The sequence below is a fragment of the Bos indicus genome, chromosome 6, assembly GCF_029378745.1.
Source record: "Bos indicus isolate NIAB-ARS_2022 breed Sahiwal x Tharparkar chromosome 6, NIAB-ARS_B.indTharparkar_mat_pri_1.0, whole genome shotgun sequence".
Taxonomy (NCBI): domain Eukaryota; kingdom Metazoa; phylum Chordata; class Mammalia; order Artiodactyla; family Bovidae; genus Bos; species Bos indicus.
In genome coordinates, this window is record NC_091765.1 from 78077955 (window position 1) to 78104756 (window position 26802).

Here is a 26802-nt window from a genome sequence, read left to right on the forward strand (position 1 = left end):
CTGCAGACCATGGGGTCGCAAAGAGTCGGACAGGACTGAGAGACTTCACTTTCACTTTTCCCTTTCATGCATTGGAGAAGGAAATGGCAACCCACTCCAGTGTTCTTGCCTGGAGAATCCCAGGGACGGGGGAGCCTGGTGGGCCGCCATCTATGGGGTCGCACAAAGTCGGACACGACTGAAGCGACTTAGCAGCGGTAGCAGCAAAACATTCAAGTGAGTCCTAGAACAGCACAGAAGACATGGAAACTGAAGTTGTTATCCTTCCAGCTCTCATGGAGTCTTATACCTGGATTGTCCTATGTAAAGTCTTTGTGTGTTCAGTGAGCTTACTCTTCCAGTAAAGGCAGGGAAGCCTGGTGTGCTGCAGTCCATGGGGTCGCAAAGAGACATGATTGAGCAACTGAACAACAAGGCAAATTAGAGAAGTGAAAGGGTGTTTCAGTTTAATATTTATAAAATTTTAACAAATGTTTAAACAAGTTTAGAAATCCTAGAATAATTTGAGGGTGTGTGTTTATGTGTGCATGTGACAATAAATATAAATATGCACACAATTGCTACTCATATTTTCCCACATAGCACACAACTTCTGGAGAACATACATTTATAAATATTATGTAAGTTTTCATTACATAAAATGAGTATAAAGCCAACATCATCTTTTTTATTCTTTAGAATTTGATACCTAGGCTGCATGTTGAAAATCAGGTTAAATAATTGTTATCTTTTTGATATTATTTTGATAGTTGAATTTAATTATAAGAAAATAAGTGGATTCAAGAGATGAAAAGACTATGCCCTTTATGCATTTCTTGCCATAAATCAGATGCCATGGAAAACACCTCTTCTTCTCTCTCTTAAAAAACACTTTTAAATATTGTGAATCATATTTCCAAATATCATAAGAGAATTAGGAGAGTGAACATGACAATTTTAGTCTTACAGAGTCACAGTATCTGCCTTGTGCTGGTCCCCTGCCAGTCTTTCCTGAGTCACCCGAGGAGCTTTTACTTGTTAATAATCAAGGTCATTTTTGTCTTTCTTATAGATGCAATTAATAAATATTTGTTGAACAATTACTCTGAGACACACACATATTTATTGGGCTCCCTTTACCTTAACAAGTTGATTTTTCACTTAAATCCCATAGTTTTTACCTCTGATTATAGATTTCAAGAGTTAACAGTTTACTTATTTCCAACACTTGGTATCAGTCATATGAGTGAAAGTCACTTAGGCATGTCCAACTCTTTGTGACCCCATGGACTATACAGTCCATGGAATTCTCCAAACCAGAATACTAAAGTGGGTAGCCTTTCCCTTTTCCAGGGGATCTTCCCAACCCGAGGATCGAACCCAGGTCTCCTGCATTACAGGCAGATTCTTTACCAGCTGAGCCACAAGGTATAGTAGGCATTCATTAAATATTTGTCCTAATGAATAAATGAGTAATTGAGGATATTAATGAGAGCTACTCACCATTTCTTTTTATTTTGCCATTATTTGAGATAAAGAGTTATTTTACTCAGTTTTTGCAAGTTCCATGATCAATAACTGGTATAAAACTAACATTTGGTATTTTATTTTAAAAATTTACAAACTCTTGGACAATGATATATCATCAAGAACATCATAATCACTTTATTACCACAATGCTGCACAAAATTATATTCTTAACATGCCAGATATATCTAATAGTAACAAGAAATTCAGCAGATACATAATAGCCCACATTTTAATATCCCACTGCACAATTAGATTCTGAATGTTGGAAAACATGACAAAGAATGATTCCAGTTTAATCCGAAATTTTCATGTCTTAATTTCCTCCTCGTCAAAATTAGATAATAAAAAAGCAATTTTAAAAAATAAATTATTTTTCATTACTTACACTTATCATTTATATTGACTGATGAATTAGGTATCAGAAAATCACCACACAACAATGAAATAAGCCAAAAGGAAATAGTAAAGGGGTAGGAGTGGTAAAGTAATGTGTGTTTAATGAACCTTGATTCTATACTAGACACTAGTCATCTTTATGTCACTATTGATTTCATTCTCACTGTAAATCTGTGACCTAGATAATTTTGTGAAAGTGGATTGACTCCATGTCTCCCTTTTATATAAAACTTAATTTTCCTATAATGCAGCATTCCTGGCATTATTTTGTCCAGCCAAGTTTCTACACTTTCTCCATTCTCTGTCATAAAAATAAGAGAAATAAAGGAGAAGAAAGGATGAGTCAGCAAAGCACAGAGAATTTTTAGGGTTGTCAGTTCAGTTCAGTCACTCAGTCGTGTCCGACTCTTTGTGACCCCATGAATTGCAACACGCCAGGCCTCCCTGTCCATCACCAACTCCTGGAGTTCACTCAAACTCACATCCATTGAGTCAGTGATGCCATCTAGCTATCTCATCCTCTGTTGTCCCCTTCTCCTCCTGCCCCCAATCCCTCCCAGCATCAGAGTCTTTTCCAATGAGTCAACTCTTTGCATGAGGTAGCCAAAGTACTGGAGTTTCAGCTTTAGCATCATTCCTTCCAAAGAACACCCAGGACTGATCTCCTTTAGAATGGACTGGTTGGATCTCCTTGCAGTCCAAGGGACTCTCAAGAGTCTTCTCCAACACCACAGTTCAAAAGCATCAATTCTTCAGCGCTCAGCTTTCTTCACAGTCCAACTCTCACATCCATACATGACTACTGGAAAAACCATAGCCTTGACTAGATGGACCTTTGTTGGCAAAGTAATGTCTCTGCTTTTCAATATGCTATCTAGATTGGTCATAACTTTCCTTCCAAAGAGTAAGCATCTTTTAATTTCATAGCTGCAATCACCATTTGCATAGGAATCTGGAATGTTAGGTCTATGAATCAAGGCAAATTGGAAGTGGTCAAACAGGAGATGGCAAGAGTGAACGTCGACATTCTAGTAATCAGCAAACTGAAATGGACTGGAATGGGTGAATTTAACACAGATGACCATTATATCTACTACTGCAGGCAGGAATCCCTTAGAAGAAATGGAGTAGCCATCATGCTCAACAAAAGAGTCTGAAATGTAGTACTTGGATACAATCTCAAAAATGAGACAATGATCTCTGTTCATTTCCAAGGCAAACCATTCAGTATCACAGTATTCCAAGTCTATGCCCCAACCAGTAATGCTGAAGAAGCTGAAGTTGAACAGTTCTATGAAGACCTACAAGACCTTTTAGAGCTAACACCCAAAAGAGATGTCCTTTTCATTATAGGGGACTGGAATGCAAAAGTAGGAAGTCAAGAAACACCTGGAGTAACAGGCAAATTTGGCCTTGGAATACGGAATGAAGCAGGGCAAAGGCTAAAAGAGTTTTGCTAAGAGAATGCACTGGTCATAGCAAACATCCTCTTCCAACAACACAAGAGAAGACTCAACATGGACATCATCAGATGGTCAACACCAGAATCGGATTGATTATATTCTTTGCAGCCAAAGATGGAGAAGCTCTATACAGTCAGCAAAAACAAGACTGGGAGCTGACTATGGCTCAGATCATGAACTCCTTATTGCCAAATTTAGGGCTGTGAAAATACTGATATGATACCATAATCGTGGACTGATATCATTATACATTTGTCCAAATCTGTTGGCTATACAACACCTAAAATGAGCCCTAATACTAAATGGACTTTGGGCAATTATAAAGTGACAGAGTCAGTTCATCAGTTGTAATAAATGTACCACTGTGGTGGGGAGCATGGATAATGGCTACACCTGTGTGGGACAGGATATATAGGAAAGCTCTACCTCTTCCTTAATTTTGCTGTAAATGTTTAACTTTTGTAAAATTCCTCATAAAAAATGATAAAAAGACAGAATACTAAAATTTGTATAATTATTATGCTATGTCTGTCTCTGCCCTTAACTAGAGGGTGACCTTAGGTGAGTCCTATATCTTCAGTTCAGTTGCCTAGTCATGTCCTGACTCTTTGAGACCCCATAGACTGCAGCACACCAGGCTTCCCCATTCATGCTATTTCCTGTAAATCACAAGAGTTGGGCTAGATGATTTCCAAGGAAAGTATCCCATCTCTGATTTTTGTTTTGCCTAGTTTTGTATAGTTGTGTTTTATGCTTATCATTTATTTACAGTCATCAAGTTATGTTGCCTTGTGAAATGATCTCTTTTTTGATTAAAAGAACTTTGTCCTATCTATACTATTGGCTGTATTTTAGATGATTGTACATTCTTAATAATGTGATGCAGGAATTTGTATGCATTATAAACATGTGGTTAAGCAGTTGAAGCTCTAGAACTGTCATTTAGAGCAGTCCTGACAAAATGCAGAATCTCAGTGTGTTATAATATGGCAGCAATTCAAATAAATAAATACATGGTAGATTGTGTATATGTGAGTGTATTATAAGGGCATAGAATAACTCCAGAATGATATACTAGATAAAAGAGATTGCCTGTGGGAAGTATCAATATGATTAATCCTATCATTTTATCGCAGTTAAATGTGTACCACATCCATGTATTAGCTATTCAAATAATTAGTTCATTAATATGAACGGAATGTGTTTAAGATATATATATAAGGCTTCCCTGGTGGATCAGATGATAAAAAAGCTGCCTGCAGTGCAGGAGGTCTGGGTTTGATCCCTGGGTCAGAAAGATCCCCTGGAAAAGGGAATGGAGACCCACTCCAGTATTCTTTTCTAGAGAATCCCATGGGCAGAGCAGCCTGATGGGCTACAGTCCATGGCGTCTCAAAGAGTCAGACATGACTGAGCAACTAAGCACATCACTATTTATTGTATCGTGTCTTAGTTTTCTATCACTGATGGAACAAAGTACCACAAACTTAGAAGGATAAACAATGGTAATTTGTTATTTCTTTATATTTCTCTAAGATGGAAGTTCGACATAGGTCTTATTAGACTAAAAGTAGTTCTTTCTGTAGACTGTAAAGAATCTTTATGTTTATCAATTCTAGAAGCAGCCCTGATTCCTTGATTCAGGTCCCCTTCTTCCATCTTAAATGCCAGAAATGACTTATTTAGTGTTTCTCACATTGCATCAATCTGACTTACTCTTCTGCCTCCCTTTTTGACTTTCAAGAACTACTGACATAAGGATAATCTCTCTATCACCACCATAATCACATCTATAAAGTCCTTCCTGCCATATAAAATAACATATTCACAGATTCTGAAGATTAGGAGATAGGCATCTTTGAAGAGATGTTGTTCTATCTTCCATAAGCTATAAGCAGAATATCTGAGGAGACTATAATTCCTAAATCAGAATTGCTCTGAAAGAGAAAAAGTCTTAGAAACAGCCTCTTGTATGGCCTGTGCTGATTGATCAACTGAAGTTTATGACCCCTGTTTTCATGCTAACATCACAATTCTGGTCATTAGGTTAGCCTATGTTTTTTTCCAATCTAGCTTTTCACAGTTCTGCACCCTGAACACATACTGTCAGTGGAATAGGTCTGAATATTACCTACTTCAATTGTATTTTCTTCTATGCAGAGCATGGGGTTAGTACAATGATGATAAACATTAGGAAAGAAAGAGTTGTGTATGGAGAGGAAGACTGCCTCAAAAGTCTTTTTTTCTAACTGTTGGATTCAAAATGATTCAAGGAGATCTGTGTTACTGAACCTTATCATTTTTAACACCTCCATTAAAATAAAATTAAAAATTCCAAGGGAAGACTAATACAGTTAACCTATTATTAAATAGTACATAATGTTTTGTCCATTGTTTGAGGAAAATAATTTTAGAATCCCAATTGTTCTGTGATTTAGTAATGTAAATACTTAGTTTTAGGTTAGCTTAGAAAAGGAGAACTAAAAATTTCAAAATTTTAGTGTATTTGCCTCTCTCCGCCCTCGTGGGTATATTTATAGGATGTGGAGGCAGTAAGCTATATTCTAAGAACATGGTCTCTGGACTTGAAACCTGATTCCCACCCACACTGTTGTGTAACCTTTGAAAATACACTTAACCTTATAAAGCTTTAGTTACTGCATTTCTATAATAGGAAGCAACATTTACCTCACATGGTGCTTCTTGATATTAGTCTTGTAGAAAATATTCATTTTAATTAATATGTTCTTCAGTATTCAAAGTGTTCATTCCTCTTTGTTCTTATAGGACTATAAAAACTACTAACAGAGGACTGTAGTTTTTCTGTAAACACTAGAAATTCAGGAAAGAGAAATGCTCTGATTCATTTTCCTTTTTTTATTCTCTTTCTAGTTTATTTTTGTAAACCTTGCTACAATAGGTTTTTGAGACTTCAAGGAATAATTTTGAAGTGATGCCTCCAAAATTCAGTGTTTGTCATTTTAACCACCAAGTCTATTTTTCACACTTGTGAAAGAAAGGGAAGCATTTGTATGGTTTTGTAAAATAGATTCCCCCTCTATATCTGTGAGCACCTGAAATTCATCATCAATATAAAACATTCCTCCATCCAATACAATTTCAAACCTACAACCAATGAGGTATTTTGCAGGCCGACAGGTTTCATTTCTCTCGGATATGAAAGGCAATTCTTCCTGAAAATTGCTCCATTGAATTTTACATTAAATTCCTTTCACAGTGTATCTTCTTAATTTTTAGGTATCATAATGGTATTGTGGTTGTTTTAAAGAACTCTTATTTTAAAGACACATACTCAAGTAATTTACAGATGAAATTATATGATATTTGGGGTTTGCATCCCATATTCTGGGTGGGATGGGGAAAGAGGCTTGGGAGGAGACCAGTGAAACAATATAGGCCATGATATCGGAAACAACATTGCCTCCAAAAATATGACTCAGGGAATTGACCATTGTAAGACAAAAAGGTATGAACTTGGAGCAGTTAGTGAAGAAGTAACAAGGCTTGTTTATGCAGCTTTCTCAGCCCTGTCTCTGGGACAGTGATGCCTTCTGTCTTCCTGGTGCAGAGAGGATACCTTTCGCATGGGAGATTTATGTCCTGCTTTCAGGGAGACCAAGAAGGGCCAGAGTATCTTTATGTATCATTTCTTTCTCAAGTAACTTTAATTCAGATAAATCAGAGTGGCATGCTTTGGGGTGGTATAGTCTATTCTCCTTCACATGTATTTTTTAATTCTTTCCTTTTTAATACATTTTTCAATTTTTATATTATTTTAATTGGCTTTTTCTGTCTACCCTCCTTTGTGGATTCCTGTCCTGTATCCCTCCCACTCATTTTATTGGCAGGCGTTACCTCATATCCTTCCTTCTACTGCCGGGTGCCTGCCATGCTCATTAACTACATTGCTACTTGCTGTTCCCTCAGTCTCATCTTTCTTCAGATCCTGTTCTTCCCTCACTTCACTTTCTTCAGTCCAGTGCTATTGTTGTGCTCTGACTCTCACCTCTATCTGGGTACGTATCATACTTCATTGCAATTACCTAAACATGTGTTCAAGCTGCAATCTTTTTATTGAATCATTCTAGTTTCTTGTTTCTATGGTTACTGTTAATACTGATCACAGAATGGGATCGGGTAATGAAGAAATATTTGCTGGATGAAATACACACCAAACATAAACAAAACACACAGAAGTTACCTTCAAATTACTCTATTTGTTTTCTGTGTGGCAAGTGATATCTACAGAGAATCCCATCAATGACCTTTGAGCCTCCTTCAATGACTTTATATCCTCAATAAGTGTAGTTGTTTCTCTGTTACCTCATATGTTAGTAAAGTCACTGAAAATAAGTGTGAGTAATTGGATGAGGGGGGGAATGGAAGCCAGAGTGAAAAATAGTCATTAAATTGGCAAATTTACAACTCTTTTCTTCAGTAATTACCTTTGATTGGTGTTACATCTTCACCTGAAAGCTAGCTTTTTGAATGCCAGACAGTTATAGTCAGACTATATGAAGACAGAAAAGCAAGCTGTTGTAATACTAGGCACACCCAGTTTTCCATCAGCACATACAACACACTGATCTCTGCTATTTTTTTTTTTAAATCAGTAGCTGAGATTATTTACCCAGTTTTCCATCAGCACATACAACACACTGATCTCTGCTATTTTTTTTTTTTAAATCAGTAGCTGAGATTATTTTCAACAACAACAAAAAAATTAAGCTCTTTTTTGAGGAGGCTCATCTACTTTCAGAGTATTTGAAAAACTTAGAAAAAACCTCATATGCCATTCTTGAAGGCAGTGTAGTGTGTGTCGCCCCCCTGCGCCCTTTCACGGGTCACTTCTCGTGGTGATGGGCCTTGCATAACTCAGTGAAGCTGTGAGCCATATTGAGCAGGGCCATCCAAGACAGGTCAAAGTGAAGTGTTCTAACAAATGTGCTCCACCAGAGGAGGAAATGGCAACCCACTACAGTATTCTTGCCTCAGGAACCCCATGAACAATATGAAAAGACAAAAAGATACAACACCGGAGATGAGCACCTCAGGTCAGGAAGTGTCCACTGTGCTACTGGGGAAGAGCAGAGGACAGTTACTATAATAGCTCCAAAAAGAATGAAGAGGCCAAGGTGGAAATGACACTCAGTTGTGGATGTGTCTGGTGATGAAAAAGCTGGCTTGAAATTCAACATTCAAAAAACTAAGATTATGACATCCCATCTCATCACTCATGGCAAGTAGAAGGGGAAAAAGTGGATGCAGTAACAGATTTTATTTTCTTGGGTTCCAGAATCACTGTGGATGGTGACTGCAGCCATGAAAGTAAAAGATGCTTCCTCTTTGGAAGGAAAGCTATGACAAACCCAGACAGCATATTAAAAAGTACAGACATCACTTTGCCGACAAGGGTGCATATAGTCAAAGCTGTGATTTTTTCCAGTAGTCATGTATGGATGTGAAGGTTGGACCATAAACAAGACTGACCACAGAGGAATTGATGCTTTTGAATTGTGGTATTGTAGAAGACTCTTGAGAGTCTTTTGGATTGCAAGGAGGTCAAACTAGTCAATCCTAAAGGAAATCAACCCTGAATATTAATTGGAAGGACTGTTGCTGAACCTTAAGCTCCAATACTTTGGCTATCTTATGTGAAGAATTGTCTCGCTGGAAAAGACCCTGATTCTGGAAAAGATTGAGGGCAAAAAAGATGGGGCTGGTAGTGTATGAGATGGTTAGATAGCGTCACTAACTCAATAGACATGAATTTGAACAAACTCTGTGACGTAGTGGAGTTTAGGGAAGGCTGGCATGCTACAGTCCATGGGATCACAAAGAGCTGCACATGACTTATTGACTGAACAACAATGATAGGTTCCCACCTTCCACATGGAATCATTATTATAGTAGGGCAGAGAAATGGAGAGGTATCACTTGCTATCATTCTAAAGCTTGTAAAAGGAAAATGAATCTCATTAAAAACCCCATGAACAAAAATATGAGATCTATATTATTGTTTGTAAGAAGGGTAAAATGTCATATCTCTAGAGGAAATAATTAAGTTCAGAAGTTGAAAATTTAAAGCAAACAAAAAGAAGGCATGAAATGTTCCTCGATGGCCATAAACTATTAAATTTGTTTACAGCACTGTATAGAAAATGAGGAAAATTTGATTTGAAAGTTGGTGTAACTGGAGAAACCAGTGGGGACTTTGTTATTAAAGTGTGTTTTTATTTCAGGAACAAAGTTGTATTGCCAACTACATACTGCTATATTTTATTTGTGTGCTCTTTTACTTATAAGTGACATTATTAATGTGTCTGTGTGTAAAATTTGAAATAAATATGTTAGGAAAACCATCTGATAGCAGCACATTTTGGTCTTTCATTCTTAATTAATAGAAATAGATTTGGACTCATCCATATTTTTATCTTTTTACAATTTCCTATAAAAGTCAGATAGTATCTCTTGCCTTTTCTTGAACTTTTCAAATGCTATTCATAGAAATTAAATTAGGCCTTCCAGATTATTGTTTAAAATTGCAACCTGCCAGTCCCACTTCAGTTCCCCTTTAGCCTATTTTAATTTGTTTCCATTGCCTTCAGCATCTCACATATATAATATTTGTTGTATTAATTGCTTATTGCCTATCTTCCCCTATGTAAGAGTGTGGATTATCATTTGTTATGTGCTACCTAAGAAGGCACCTGTCACATATTAGGGACTCCATTTATTTTGTGTGATGAATTAATGAATGAATGAATTTATAATAGTAATAATCATAAAGCTAAAAATTCTAAGCAATTTGCCACGCACCAAGCACTGTTCTAATTGCTGTAAGTGTGTTAGTTCCTCAGTCGTATCCAACCCTGTAACTCTGTGGACTGTAGTCAGCTAGGCTCCTCTGTCCATGGAATTCTCCATGTAAGAATACTAGAGTGGGTTACCAGTCCATTCTCCGGGGCACCTTCCCAACCCAGGGATCAAACCCTAGTCTCCTGCATTGAAGACAAATTCTTTACCATCTGAACCACCAGGGAAGCCCTATATGTATAAATTTAATTTTCAGAATACCCTATGAGCTCCGTGCTATTATAATCCCCCTTATCCAAATGAGGAAATTAAGGCACATAGAAGTTAAACAGCTCTATAGTTACTAGCTAATAACTTATGTTGTTAATAATTCTATGGCTCAAATGTGGCAGAATCCCAATACTATGATAGGCAGTTCTGTGTCCTGGGCATGATTTTACCTGTTACACTAAGCTGACTTTAGTTTACAGACCTAGCCAAATAGAAAAAAAAAAAAAAGTACATATTTTTGTAAATAAATAGTTTTCAACCCTTTAAGGTGTCTACACACCTGAAAGTTGATGACCCAAACACCTTGAGAATAATAGCTTGCTGAGACTTCAGAGGTAAGAGGGAGTTGAGGGCAGTTTTCTGCAGGCTACTGTATCCCCTTTATCACTGTTCCTCTAACATCACTCTTGACAACCACTGGTTTGATTTGGCTTTTGAAAGTCACCAATTTCTCAAGATGTCAGTTTTCTTATTCTAAAATGTTTGGGACTATATGCTATCAAATGTCTTCAGACGTCCAAATTCTATGGTTCTAAAAATGTATTTCTGTGTTCTGATGTGCAAGTAAGGTATTGACAGAAAGAGAGGGGAAAAGCCTTTTCCTGTACCTAGTGCTGGCCAAGTCTTTTCTATATTTGAACTTCAGTAGAAATCACACAGAATTCCTAAATGAGATGCAAATTAAATGAAACTTGAAAGAGAGATTGAAGATAGAAAAAAATGGCTTTTCCAAAATGCAAAATGGCCCTTCAGGTTCTGCTAACAAGCACCCTTAATTTTTCTATATTTTGGGCATGCCTAACACTGGATGGTTCATACATTTTCACTTCAGAATATAAGCTGCTCTTTCTCTTTCTTTTCCTGTGTATATGTGTACTTTTTGGCCAGATCATTTTTTCCTCTTCTCTCTCAATGTGGATGACCGAAATCTTGTTTCTATGTTTATTTGGTGAGATTATTCCCTTCCCAGTTGTCTTAATATTAATTATTTCAAGGTTTTACCAATCCTAATTTAACTACACTATCAGCTTAAAATGAACAAACAAGCAAAAGACCCTGAAAACCATCTCTGTGATAGGGGAACCCTAATATGTCCCTAATGAAAAGTAAAATGGTACCTGTCGGCTCAGCGGTAAAGAATCCGCCTGCCAGTGCAGGAGACACAGGTTTAATCCCTAATCCAGGAAGATCCCCTAAAGAAGGAAATGGCTACCCACTCCAGTATTCTTGCCTTTGAAATCCTATAAACACAGGGGCCTGGGCACAGGGGGATATATCCACAGGATTGCAAAGAGTCAGATGCAACTTAGTGACTAATAACTGCTTCTTTAGAAATCATTTCCACAAAAGTTTAAAACATAGAATTTACTGTGTGACCCAGCAATTCCAATTCTAGGTATATATATTCAAGAAAATTGCAACATATGCCTACACAGAAGCTTGTAGATGAAGGTTCATAGCAGAATTTTTCATAGTAGTCAAAAGGTGGAAATTATTCCCAAAGTCCATCAACTGATTAATGGATACAAAATATATGGTATGTTTTACAATGAAATATCTCCGATTTCCTTGAAGAGATCTCTAGTCTATGTACATACATGTGTATACATAAATGCATATATATGATACCTTCATACAAATGACATCTTCATACAAATGACATCTTCATACAATGCAATCATACAATGCCATCTTCATACAAATGCATACAAATGTATTCATACAAATGCATACAAATGTATGCAAGTGAATCTTAACCTGGGAATATATTTCTTATAAGAAACAAAGATCACAGATCATAATCAAAATGCTATTTTAAGTGTATATAGCTCTAAGGATCTATTAAGGTAGAATCAATAACTAATTATAACAATGAAGGTCAAAAAATATAAGTGAAAGTCACCAAGAAAATTTAGAAATATTGTTAAAAATAGGGAAAATAGAATACTTGCACAATGAAATATTCTTATAACCAAAGTATAGACAACTTCAAAAATATTTTTATTAAAAAGCAATTCAAACAAAAGTCAATTTAAAATATATGAAGACAAACTATTTAGAATGTCTATTCTTCAAACTGTTTACAGAATTAATGTAATTCTTATAAACTTTCAGTATGATTTTTTTTGCTTTGAAATTTAGAAAACTGCATTAAAATCAGAAGGAAAAATAATCAGATAATATCCTTTTTAATTTGGAAAAGTAAGGAGAATATCATATATTTAGATATACAAAGCTGTGGTTACAAGGATGAGGTGAAACTAGGTATCAGTTCAGTTCACCTTCTCAGTCCTGTCCGACTCTATGATCCCATGGACTGCAGCACACCAGGCTTCCCTGTTCATCACCAACTCCTGGAGCTTGCTGATGCCATCTAACCATCTCATCCTCGGTCATCCCCTTTTCCTCCTTCCTCCTAGTCTTTCCCAGCATCAGGGTCTTTTCCAATGAGTCAGTTCTTCACATCAGGTGGCCAAAGTATTGGATTTTCAGCTTTAACATCAGTCCTTCCAATGACTATGTAGGACTGATTTCCTTTAGGATTGACTGGTTTGATCTACTTGCAGTCCAAGGGAGCCTCAAGAGTCTTCTAGAACACCACAGTTCAAAGGCATCAATCCTTCTGTGCTCAGCTTTTTTTATAGTCCAACTCTCACATCCACACATGACCACTGGAAAAACTACAGCTTTGACTAGATGGACCTTTGTTGGCATAGTGATGTCTCTTATTTTTAATATGCTCTCTAGGTTAGTCATAGCTTTTCTTGCAAGGAGCAAGTGTTTTTTAATTTCATGGCTGCAGTCATCATCTGCAGTGATTTCGGAGCCCCCCAAAATAAAGTCTGTCACTGTTTCCATTGTTTCCCCATCTATTTCTCATGAAGTGATGGGATGGATGCCATGATCTTAGTTTTCTGAATGTTGAGTTTTAAGCCAACTCTTTCACTCTCCTCTTTCACTTTCATCAAGAGGCTCTTTAGTTCTTCACTTTCTGCCATAAGGATGATGTCATCTGTGTATCTGAGGTTATTGATATTTCTCCTGGCAATCTTGATTCCAGCTACTAGGTATAAGACTAGGTATAAGACTAAATTATGGAGGAAAATGTGTCAGATGTTTAAAAACATGTATTTGATATGCTTTTTACTCTCTTTGCTCTTTTTGAAGCTGACCACATTTTTCTTATTGAATATTATTCACCACAAATCCACGAGAAAATTTTATGGCAGTTAATTATGGTTTTAGCTGGTCCTGGGGTCATTATCTGACTGATGATGGGCAGGGCTGGAGCCTGGTATGTTTGGCCACAGGGACCTAGGGTCCCAGGACTAGTGCCTGTGCACTGATATGAAGGACCATATCCTGGGCTATCTGGTATACAGGGTGGTATCCTGGGGAGGCTGTGGGCTCAGGGGATCTTAAGGCAGCCCCACCCAGTTAGTTACTTGTCCTGATGCATCCCAGTACTGATGTAAACATGCTGGTGGTCAGGGCGAGGTCCCAGTGCTAAGAGACTTCAGGAAAGATTCCAAACTGGCACTTACCAGTACCATTGTCCACGTGTAAGAATGACTGCCACCAGTGTCTATATCTTGACAGTGAGCTTTAGTTTCCTTCTGCCTCTTCTCAACGTTCTTCAAGGTGAGCTAGTGGGTCTGACCTAAAATTACTGCTTCTGCCTTGAGTCCTAGAATGTGAGAGACTGTGTGTGTGTCCTTTTAGAGGGGAGTTTCTCTTTCCCACCGCCCTCTGACATTAAGCCCCTACTGGCCTTCAAAACTAAAATTGTTCTAGGGGTTGGTACAATACTCTCAGACTGCGGAGCCTAATGTGGCGCTCAGACCTCTCACTCCTTGGAGAGAACCTGTGCAATTGTAATTACCCTACCCCTGCACTGCCTAAAATATGTGGGTGGAGCACTCTGAAGTTACATGATTATCCCAAGAGCAGAGGCAAATGTGCCATTTAAAGGGACCATTTACTTCAGTTTGAATATAGAGGTGACAGTTTCAAAGCAGTTACTTGTCAGAATTTAATCACTGAAATCTACACACATTACTTCCAGGTTTAGTATACTTTCTTTGAGAAACATAATACAGAAGAACAAACTTCAAATTTGTTTGTCAAATGCTTTTGTCAAAAGTCAAAATGCTGCTGGCCTTGCTCTTTGCCTATTAGTTACTTACATTTTTTATTTAAAATTTTTATTACATTTTTTATTTAAAAATATGTGTATACTTATATAGTACCTACCTTTGAAACCTTATAGTGATACTGGTTGCATAAAATGAGATGCTGTATGTATGAATACGTAGTGGCTGTTATGATATGTAGTAAAAGCCATGTTCCTTAGTTAGACATAAAATCAACACTTTTATATGCTGAGGTTATTTCGAACCAATATGAAATGACTCTTATTTTCATTTACATGATCAATAAAGTTTGAAACTGATTCATTTGTAACAACACAGGACCTTAAAAATAAAAATGTTTTTGCAACAAAGTATGTAACATAAGTAAACATCCGATGTTTTTATAATTAATATAATATGAAATTTTTAATATGCTCTATTACACATGAACTTGATAATAGTGCACAATTGCTCTCTTATTACTTTTATAATAGTCCTTTTAGTATTCCACTGAAACATGGCCAGTGAATGCACAATATTCTTAGCTACCATTATGAGGGGCTTTGTATATTACAACCTTTTCACTGTGTCTGCTGTTAGCTAGAAAAATGCTGGGAGCAACAGCAGCTACTATCAACAGGGAGCCATATTAATTATTTGAAATGTGCCTCATAAGAGGAATCAGCAGACTTTATTACAAGTCGAATATTACTTGAAACGGGAAGGTTACTCTAACTGTTACCATAATCTATATATCGTTAACTTTCCTTGTTTAGGAAAAGAGATTAACAACCCTGTAAAGTGCTTTAGTAAATGTATAAAATACAACTGCATATCCCTTGTAGAAAGAAAATGATGGGTTCTCTACTTGTACCCAATATTTTTTTCATATAAAGTGGCTTTAGTAATTGAACTCCGTAATTATACTTTCTTGCCTTAAAATTCAAATTGTTTACTGGATTATCAGTCTATAAGCTATAGCTACTTTGAGCATTAGAAAATCCTTTTGTTTTTAAGTTAGAATTGTTTGTTTTTTTTTTGCCAGTCAGCAATTTGGTCTTCAAAGGAACTTTAACACTTTAACTCATACAACAAAAAGTGTATTACAAGTTTGTGTGTGAGCTGACAAAATACAAGAAACAGAATGAATCCATCTACCTGCTTTTTATATTGTGGGTAGTTATTATTTTTCCATCAAATACAATAAGCAAGTAGAAATAGTTTTTAAACAATAAGTAAAATGTTGAAAAGTAATAATAAATATAAAGTTAATTAGGATTGTAAATAAGTGCTATTAAAAGTGTTATCTGACATGGATGCCTGTCTGCAGATTGTTACTGATCTTCCTTGAAATAAGTGCCAAAATCAAAAGTCAGTGTTTAGAAACATTTAAAGCAAAGAGAGTATTTAATGTCTCTTTAGAAATGAAAAATGGGGACTGTATTTTATATGTCTTGTTTTCAGTTTTTATATTTCATTTTTCTTGCCAGTCACTTTTATGGTGTTTTTCAAAGTGTCATTTCACAATAAACATGATTTAAAAGCAACAAGTTCAAAATTGGAGAAGGAAATGGCAACCCACTCCTATATTCTTGCCTGGGAAATCACATGGAGAAAGGAGCCTGGTGTGGTTGAGTCCATGGTGTCACAACAGAGTCAGACACTACTGGCAACTAAACAACAACAATAAAATTAGCTTAAGAAGGACTGTTTTAATTGGTTGACGTTTCGATGACGCATAATGTTTGCATTCTATAAGGCTATGAATTCAGTGTAAAGAGAGATGTGTGAAATCATAAAACTAACCAAAAAGTATAAAAACATTATTATAGTATTTTAACATTTATTTTTGGGTCCACAGGGCAGGCACATCATGGACAGGTATCATACATCTCTCCACCAATTCACCTTGACTCTGACCTGGAAAGACCCCCTGTTAGAGGTGAGTTGTTGTATTCTTTTTTTTTATATATTATTATTTAAAGAAAAAGAGAGTCTATTCATTATTTGATGAAGACAATTAATTAAAGATGATTATAAATATGTATGTTACAGTGCAGTGCCTGTTTAAAAAAAACAGGAGGAAAATGGTTTGTAATGATAACAGAGAGTAAGTCTTATTTATAAAATAAGATGTGAAATATTTTTTTGAGAAATGCTTGTAAACCAAATAAAAGATGTGGCTCCATAGTGAAAGACTAGTTGAAAACCAGCCTAGATTTAAAGATTATTATATAATCATTTCCTTTTTTATTGGAACTTTCTTCTTCTACTATCTTTTTATATATTTTTTTTAGTAAATTAAGATGTCTTAAACTAAGTTACATTGACAAATTTATTTCCTTGCAAATTGATGTTTTATGTTTTATTTTTCTTTTAAAAAGTCATTTTAGTATTAATAACATTTATTTTTAAATTGTATAAATTTAAATTATATATTTAAATTGATGCCATATGTTTAAAGATTTTTAAAAATAACTAATCATACAAAACAGAAATTAAAAGTAACATTTATCTTATCTACAGAATTTATCTTTCTACTTTTAAAGGATTATTAATAAATTTTAATGTTGTATAATGTTTAATCTGATGTAATAATAGATACAACTTTTAGTTTCATAAATACCAAATATCCTAAGGTTATTTTTTTTATTTAAAGTAATATAGTATATTTTCTTATACTTTTAAAAATATGCAATAAAAATCACTGGATCTGTCTTTTATGAGCATGTTCTCCATACAGTTTCCTCTGCTAGGAGTCTCAATTTTTTCTTTGCTACCCGTTAAGTTTCTACCAGTGTTTCAATGCCCTGCTTTATCTTCAGTTCCTCTGTTAAGCCTTTGCTGACTATGTATTAGGCAGAAGCTAAGTGCATGCCTCTGTCCTCTGCGCCTGCCTCAGTTATTGTACCTAAAGCAGTGCATTTTATTTTTTCAGGCTAAATGTTTCCCTTTCTTTTTTGTAAGGTCCTTGAGGGCAAAAGTGTCATAATTATTATTTCTCCTCCAACCACTGGTCTGTGCTTGACACATAATGGGAAGTCATACAATGATTTCTGAATGTGACAACCTATATTGTGAAGGATGCATCCTCATTTTTTTAAAGAAGTAAGCTGAGCAGGAATAATAAGAAATTTCACAAAGAGGACACAGAATGTACCAAAATATGGGTTTGTAAAGGTTGTGATATTTTTAAGGAAATATGCTAGGTGCACAGTAAAATGAAAGCAGTTTTAGACGAAGAAACTGGAAAGATGTAATGAGGCAGACTGTAAAGGATTCTGTTTCATATGCCAAGAAGTTTGTCTTTTATCCTGGAAAAACAAAGTCATCAAATATTTTTAGATAAGTTAGTGGGGTGTTACATTATAACATCACCAGTTCTTGATATTGGAAAAATATCACTGTTAATGTAGATGATGCAAGATTGACAGAGAGAGGCTGATTCAATAATCTAGGTAAAAGATGAATAGGAAATTAACAGTGTATTGGTGGCAGGGGTAGGGTCTGAAAAGTATTTTGAAGAAACATAGTATTGATTGAACAGATTTAAGGGAAAGAGCAGAAATACCTCTAAGATTGCTTTACTGATTAATTACCTGAATGCTTATAATGTAATTTCTCCTCATGAGGGAAATATGAGTTATGAAAGGATGTCTTGTTTTAACCTTGCTAATTCTTAGTAGAATGTCATTTCCACCAGGGGTGGAGGCCTACTTATGCAAGTTAGTGACTTTAATTCAGTTCTTCATACATAGTCCTAGTATAAATTGGGAAGCATACTGTACAGTCATGAGTAGAATAGTGTAATAATCCACTCTGGAATTTAGTGGCTTAAATCAAGAAACATTTTTTATAGTTCTCAGAGTTGGTTGCATTACATGTGTACTGCCTTGACTGAGACTGGATATTTAGTACTTAGCAGACTGGTCGGTTTTTCAGGGGAGGAAACTCACTAACAGGTTTGATAGCCATCTTGATGTCATCTTGGGGCTTCCCTTGTGGCTCAGACGGTAAAGCATCTACTGCAGTGGGGAGACCCAGGTTTGATCCCTGGGCCAGGAAGATACACTGGAGAAGGAAATGGCAACCCACTCCAGCACTCTTGCCTGGAAAATCCCATGGACGGAGGAGCCCGGTAGACTGCAGTCCATGGGGTCGCAAAGAGTTGGACACAACTGAGCAACTTCACTTTCTTTATTTGATATCATCTGGGTGGTAGCCATATGACTCTCATCTAGCAGGCTAGCACCAGCTCATTCCCATTGTGACAGGATTCCCAGCAGTAAGGAGGAAAGTCCCAAAGTTCAGGTATTGTTCAAGACTGCTTGTGCCATGTTTGTTATGTCCTATTGGCCCAAGTCAGTCACATAATCATCCCCAGACTTAAGAAATAGACTACATCTCTTGAAGAAGGAACCACAGTCTGAAGGACTATGGACAGAAGAAGGAGAGCAATTCGGGCCATGTCAACCTATAGTATTCTTGCCTGGAGAATCCCATGGACAGAGGAGTCTGGCAGGCTACGATCCATAGGGTCGCAGAGTTGTACATGACTGAAGTGACTGACCACACCTACAAGCAACCTACTATAGCTAGACAGATAGAATAAAATAAGTTTAGAATAAAATTTGACAAAAATTGAGTGATAAAGGGATTTAGAGACAATAATTTTAAACTTGGGAGTTCTAGAACTTTCTTGTCTTTAATTCCTCAACTGCTACACAGAAGACAGAAATAAGCACTCAACAATGTCTTTGTGAGGATTAGGGATAATATAGACTAGAGTCTGGCATTTGATAAGCCCTAGATAAATTGTGGCTATTAGTATGTACTTTTGGGTTTGCTGTTGTGGCATATAGGAAGAAATTTGGCATGGAGGCCAGGCAGACCTACATGACCTTAAGCAGCTTCTGTCTGTCATCTGTAACGCAAGGATAGTAATGCAACCCTGGCAAGTTTATAAGTGAAATAGTGTCAATTCCTGGCAAATAACTTGACATAAACTAGACTCTGAAGAGTCGGTTGGCATTATTAAGAACTTCACTTTAAAGTGGCATCATCTTAGTAAAAGTAGTGATGATACTGACGTGGTGAAGAATGAATTACTGGAATCCAACAGTGTCCTGCTTTATGAAAAAGTGAAAGTATTGGTCCCTCAGTCATGTCTGACTTTTTGTGACCCCATGGGCTGCAACCCACCTGGCTTCTCTGTTCTTGGAATTCTCCAGGCAAGAATACTGGAGTAGGTAGCCATTCTCTTCTCCAGAGGATCTTCCCAACCCAGGGCTCAAACTCAGGTCTCCTGCACTGGAGGTAGTTTTATTTTTTTACCATCTGAGCCACCTCAAATTGTGTCCTCGACCTTAGAAGGATTGTCCTGATAACTTGTAGGTCTCAAATCTTTCTACTATATGCCCAAGACCCTCTTAAACTATGCTGATTAATACAATTACAGTTATAGTTATAGGCTCATGTGTTATAGTTCTGAACCTTTTTTAAATGAACATTTAATTAAAGAGGTTTGTATAAATCACCAAAATTGTAGTACAAAAGATCTTGTGTTTTTAATTAAAACTATCTAATATTTAATTTAAAACAAATATTGGAAATAGTGTAGAGTAGGCAATATCATTACTTTGGAACCAAAAATATTTCAACTATCACTCATTTATCGTCATTTACTATTTTTAATTACACTGTATATTTTTTATGTTTTTATGAAGTCAAATGACACAAATGACCTATAAATGATCTTTATATATAGAGAGAGTCTCTCATGCATGTTATAGATTTTTATTTGAATATATGCAAAAAGATAAATGAAGTTCTTTATTTTGGAATTCTATAATAATTTTTGTTAGATTATATAGCAATATACTTTGAACTACCTGAAAAACCACACTGCTATTTTAGCTTTTCTTTTTCTATTTTCCTTCCATAATTTTATAAATGTTGAGACTATGAGAGCTATGTCCTGATATTCCCCTCCCACCCACTAAATTACAGTTCACTGTATTATTTCTCTCTCTTCCTATACCAGTTTCCATTAGTGTACATGAATGTCCATGTTTTAAGAATTCTTGCTATATACATATTAATTCCTTGAGTATTTTACAGACTTGACTATATTTTCATAGAATATCATACTTAAGTTATTGACATCAAAAAAGCAATACAAAATGATATTTAGAATGTAGGAAAGAAAGCTGTGACAAAGCTAGACAGCACATTAAAAAGCAGAGACATCACTTTGCCCACAAAATTCCATATAGTCAAGGCTATGATTTTTCCAGTAGTCATGGACAGATGTGAGAGTTAGACCATAAAGTAGGCTAGGTACCGAAGAATTCATCCTTTCAAACTGTGATACTGGAGAAGACCCTTGAGAGTTCCATGGACTGCAAGGAGATCACACCAGTCAGTCCTAAAGAAATCAACCCAAAATATCCATCGAAGGATTGTTTCTGTAGCTGAAGCTCGAAAACTTTGACCACTTGAAGTGAAGAGCCAGCTCATTGGAAAAGAGCCTAACGATTGAAATGAATGAAGGCAAAAGATGGGAGCGGCAGAGGATGAGATTAGTTAGCATCACTGACTCAATGGATATGTGTTTGAGCAAACTCCAGGAAGATAATGGAAGTCAGAGAAGCCTGGTGTGCATGGGGTCACAAACAGCAGGACACAACTTAACAAATGAAAAACAGTAATAACAATACATTTACTAATGTTTTCACTGGGGATTTTTCAGTAGAAAGTATCATTTATCCAACATACAATTATGTATCAGATTGCTTCTGATATTTTGCCATTTTATACTATTCTCACCCCAAACATTTTGTATTACTTGCCACTTTTTTTTAAATAATGATTTTGCTTTTAGTATTTGAGATAGTGAACTAATTATTGGTAATTTTGGAATTATTTTTAAACTGATATTTTAAAAAATAATTATATAATTGTTTTCAGATATCTATATTACATTTTCATTTATTTTTCATGGTTTTAAATTTTATATAATGTATGAATCATTCCAGCTTTAATCTACATGTCACCATACTACCTCCTTTCAGTTTTCTTGATTTCTTTCGCTTTTGCTCTCATTTTTAGGGGGAAAAAGTGTATCTTTCAAAACTGATGCATTTGTTTGTCATAATATATTTCTTCTTTGATAATGTGTATTCTGTGACCAACATGCTTATTGTAACCATATGGATAATATAGTAGCACGTTACCAAATAACCTTGAATAAAATGTTGAAATTTATATTTCAAAGTAGCTGAAGTATATAAATTCAGTAGCACTTAACCCACTGATGAGTAAATTTGAGAGATGCTGTTCTTTAAATCTAATGTGATCATACATGGCATTTGGTCACATAATTTATACCTGTGATGATTATATATGCATTCTGCAATTTACAGATTTTATTACTGAACAGGGGTGTAAATTCCAATAGTTTACTAGTACATTAATGTCACAATACATTACAAGGTAGGTAACCAGAGCTGCCACTATAAATAGAAAAATAGTCACAGCCCTCACTATAAACTACTTAATAAAAATAAGATCCTGAATCAGCATTCACCATTACAGTAATTTTACTCACCACACATCTCATTAATCAGGACTTAAAAAGAAATAGTTTCATCTAGAAGCCTTATTATTTTTAAGCCCTACATTATTAAAATGTTTGTTACAATTTGTACTGAATTTAATGGGGTTGATTATATATTTCTTATGCATATACATTCTCTATGCTTTTCAGACATATTTCCCAATTTTAGTATTACAATTGGAAATGAAAGTCTACTTTTGTAATTTTGTAGCAGATTTGTAAATAAGAACAAGGGAATTCTTCAGTTCAGTTCAGTTCAGTTGCTAGTCATCTCCGACTCTTTGCGACCCCATGAATCACAGCGGGCCAGGCCTCCCTGTCTATCACCAGAGTTCACCCAAACTCATATCCATGGAGTTGGTGATGCCATCCAGCCATCTCATCCTCTGCCATACACTTCTCCACCTACCCCCAATCCCTCTCAGCATCAGAGTCTTTTACAATGAGTCAGCTCTTCTCATGAGGTGGCCAAAGTATTGGAGTTTTAGCTTTAGCATGAGTCCTTCCAAAGAACACCCAGGACTGATCTCCTTTAGAATGGACTGATTGGATCTCCTTGCAATCCAAGGGACTCTCAAGAGTCTTCTCCAACACCACAGTTCAAAAGCATCAATTCTTTGGTTCTCAGCTTTCTTCACATTCCAACTCTCACATCCATACATGACTACTGGAAAAACCATAGCCTTGACTAGACAGACCTTTGTTGGCAAAGTAATGTCTCTGCTTTTCAATATGCTATCTAGATTGGTCATAACTTTCCTTCCAAGGAGTAAGTGTCTTTGAATTTCATGGCTGCAGTCACCATCTGCAGTGATTTTGGAGCCCCCCAAAATAAAGTCTGACACTGTTTCCACTGTTCCCCCATCTATTTTCCATGAAGTGATGGGACCGGATGCCATGATCTTCGTTTTCTGAATGTTGAACTTTAAGCCAACTTTTTCACTCTCCACTTTCACTTTCATCAAGAGGCTTTTTAGTTCCTCTTCACTTTCTGCCATAAGGGTGGTGTCATCTGCATATCTGAGGTTATTGATATTTCTCCTGGCAATCTTGATTCCAGCTTGTGCTTCTTCCAGCCCAGCATTTCTCATGATGTACTCTTCATATAAGAATAAGCAGGGTGACAGTATTCAGCCTTGACGTACTCCTTTTCCTATTTGGAACCAGTCTGTTGTTCAATGTCCAGTTCTAACTGTTGCTTCCTGACCTGCATATAGGTTTCTCAAGAGGCAGGTCAGGTGGTCTGGTATGCCCATCTCTTTCAGATTTTTCCACAGTTTATTGTGATCCACACAGTCAAAGGCTTTGGCATAGTCAATAAAGCAGAAATAGATGTTTTTCTGGAACTTTCCTGCTTTTTCCATTATCCAGCGGATGTTGGCAATTTGATTTCTGGTTCCTCTGCCTTTTCTAAAACCAGCTTGAACATCTGGAAGTTCACGGTTCACATATTGCTGAAGCCTGGCTTGGAGAATTTTGAGCATTACTCTAGTAGCTTGTGAGATGAGTGCAATTGTGTGGTAGTTTGAGCATAGCAGGGCTCAATAGAAGCTGCAGTTCTGAAGGTCATGTGTCCACACCAAGGATCCTTTCTCCCTAACCTTTATTTTGCTTCCTAACTACTCACAAAATACTCTGCACCAGAATAAGATCTATCACAGACAGAATCACTCAAATTCTTAGTGTTTAGGAGGGAGTTTGTTTGGGGAGCTGCGTCAGAATCCTAAGCAGAGTTGAATATTGACATTCAGCTATACCAGTTGAGGCACCCTCTTCAGTTGAAACTGTTGTTTTATTGTTTGGTTTGGTTTGGTTTCATTGTGTTTTCTATAAAATTGGCTGACAGCTTTAGCAGTTAATGATGGAACCCTTCCTATAAATTCTTCACAACATCATTAGCAATTCAATTCAGATAAGTTCCTGTCAATAACCAAGGAAAGACATTAACTTCTGAGAAATGTCTTCCTAGTATGTAACTAACAGTGATATTTTGAATATTATGCTGCAGAAAAATTTGACTGTTCCCAGATACATTCTGCCTTCCAATATGATAAGACACTAGTAATAAAGCTGGCAAAGAACATTGTTATATTTTGTATACTATTGTGTATAATCTTCTTTTAGGTAGGTTCTTATATTTGATCATAAGCCTAATGTGATGTGAACTGCTAAGTCGCTTCAGTCGTGTCCGACTCTGTGCGACCCCATAGACGGCAGCCCACCAGGCTCCCCCATCCCTGGGATTCTCCAGGCAAGAACACTGGAGTGGGTTGCCATTTCCTTCTCCAGTGCATGAAAGTGAAAAGTGAAAGTGAAGTTGCTCAGTCGTGTCCAACTCTAGCAACCCCATGGAGTGCAGCCTACCAGGCTCCTCTGTCCATGGGATTTTCTAGGCAAAAGTACTGGAGTGGGGTGCCATAGCCTTCTCCAGTGTGACGTGAACAGTCATGTCCAACTCTGCAACCCTTAAACTGTAGCCTGCCAAGCTCCTCTGTCTGTTGGATTCTCCAGGCAAGAATACTGGAGTGGGTTGTCGTTCCCTTCTCCAGGGGATCTTCCCAACCCAGAGATAGAACCTGGATCTCCTGCTTTGCAGTCAGATTCTTTACCATCTAACTACCAGGGAAGCCCCAAAGGGGATGTTGCATTAATCTAATAATACTCAATACTAAAGGGTGTGTTGCATAAGCCTAATACTCAGTACTCAATACCAATTTATACATTTTTAAACTTCTTTTTCTGTAGTAAAATGAGTAATATAAACATGGTTCCATTGGCAGATAATCAATGAATAGAATAATGTCAGGCATTAAGTTTCACTTCCAAACTGAATTACATTCAGCAAATCCACACACAGAAAATATTGTTTCAGCTCAAAATAAACAAATGGTCCTGTGTAGTGCATATATATATAAAGTAGACTATAGCCAAAGATATAGAGTCACAAATTTGAGATGTTAACACACAACATTATTTAGTGAAATATAAAAACATTTTATATTGATTAAAATAAAATAAGTTCAACACATCTGGCATTCTTACTGAGGAGTCTCCAGGCTTCTTTAATGTGCTATGATAATGTTTTTCTAACTTATTTGGTTAACAAATATTATGGTGAAACATAATTGCCAAGTTTTATCCACCCTTATCCTAAGGTAATAAAAATTAAATTTGCATATAATGAAGTACTTTGACCATGTTGGATAAACTGCCTACAGTTGCAAATGCCAAGCTTTTTTTGTTCTGTTTATAGTACACTGTGAACACATACAAAATAGATACAGAGAGTATATAGCTTGTTATTATTAATGGTAAACACCACTCCCTTTCATTAAGTATGTATCTTATGTCAGACACAGGAAAAAATATTTTATACACATTGTCTTCTTTAGTCTTATAAGGATCCTGTCACTTTTCATTCAGGCTTATTGGTCATCATCATTCTATTTCTAACATCAAGCATACAACTATAATACAATAAATTAATAATTGAATTTGGGCTGAATTTAAGTGAAGTTAAATTCTAACTCAATGGTAAAATGTACTTTTTTCTCAATATCTTTAGGAATAAGTCGGAGGGTTTTGTAAATTGTAATCTACTTTCAAAATATAAATTATTGTTGAAAAGTCAACATTTATCATTTGAATTAATTTAGTATACTCCTGCAGGTCCCTTGTGGAAGATAGTTTATGTGTTGAGAATAAGTATCCAGAGAATAGTGTGATCTGGTAGGTTATCTCATTAGGTTCCTAGTCAGCTTATCTTGGTGTTCTCTCCGTGAGCCTGATTGAGAAGAGAGCTTGTTTGAACTCTCCTTCCCCATCGGTTGATTAAATAATATTCTTAGTATCCAAAGGGTATTAAGTGAAGACAGAAGCTTGATACTGTTATGATATGTACATTCTCCTTCAGATTTGGTGTGCCTAATGGCAGATCCAGTGATAATGGTCCTTGACTTGAATGTGAAGATTCCTCCATTGGAGCTATTGTTCAAGGCAAGCAAATGTCTATGGTATTAGGATATCTCTAAGAAGCTATGACCATGATTCAGTTCACTGAACTTCACGCTTCCCCACACCTCCCAACCACCCCTGGCTCTCTGTGCTCCCTCTTAAGATTGCTCAATGGCCCAGCTTTCCTAGGAATGCTACTATAGGTTCCAGTACTTACTTCTCTTTGTCTTGTTTTAGTTTTAGTCTCATTAAGATACATGAGGGTAGAACTGCTTTATTTTGTTCAGAAATAAAATATTTAATGTTTTCCAGATGTCATAACTTTACAGTGAGGTAATACTAGTCATTAATAATAATAGCTAACATTGATTATACAAATTAACCTTAAGACATATGATCACCTAAAAAGTATCCATATGATCCCCTTTCTCCCAATTCTCAAAGACAGTTTCTCATAGTTTTCATCAGGATGTTCCAGTAGATACTACTTTTTTGAGTTGACTTGGTATGAACACTTGATATTTATATTTAGTGTTTGTCAAGCTCTATTCTAAGTACTTGACGTGGATTAGTACTTCAATAAGTTCCCAAATCCCATGAATCAGATAGTATTATTGTTGTA

At 36.2% G+C, this 26802-nt stretch overlaps 1 protein-coding gene across 21 annotated transcripts in view; it reads left to right on the top strand.

Annotated features, from left to right (window-relative positions):
• Positions 1–26802, top strand: part of ADGRL3 (adhesion G protein-coupled receptor L3) — a 943166-nt gene that overhangs the window by 658462 nt on the left and 257902 nt on the right. For all 21 annotated transcript variants that reach the window (XM_070791494.1, XM_070791493.1, XM_070791500.1 and 18 more), the window contains one exon: positions 16470–16550. In XM_070791494.1, coding sequence (XP_070647595.1) covers positions 16470–16550 — 81 coding nt within the window. The remainder of the gene's footprint in view (positions 1–16469; positions 16551–26802) is intronic.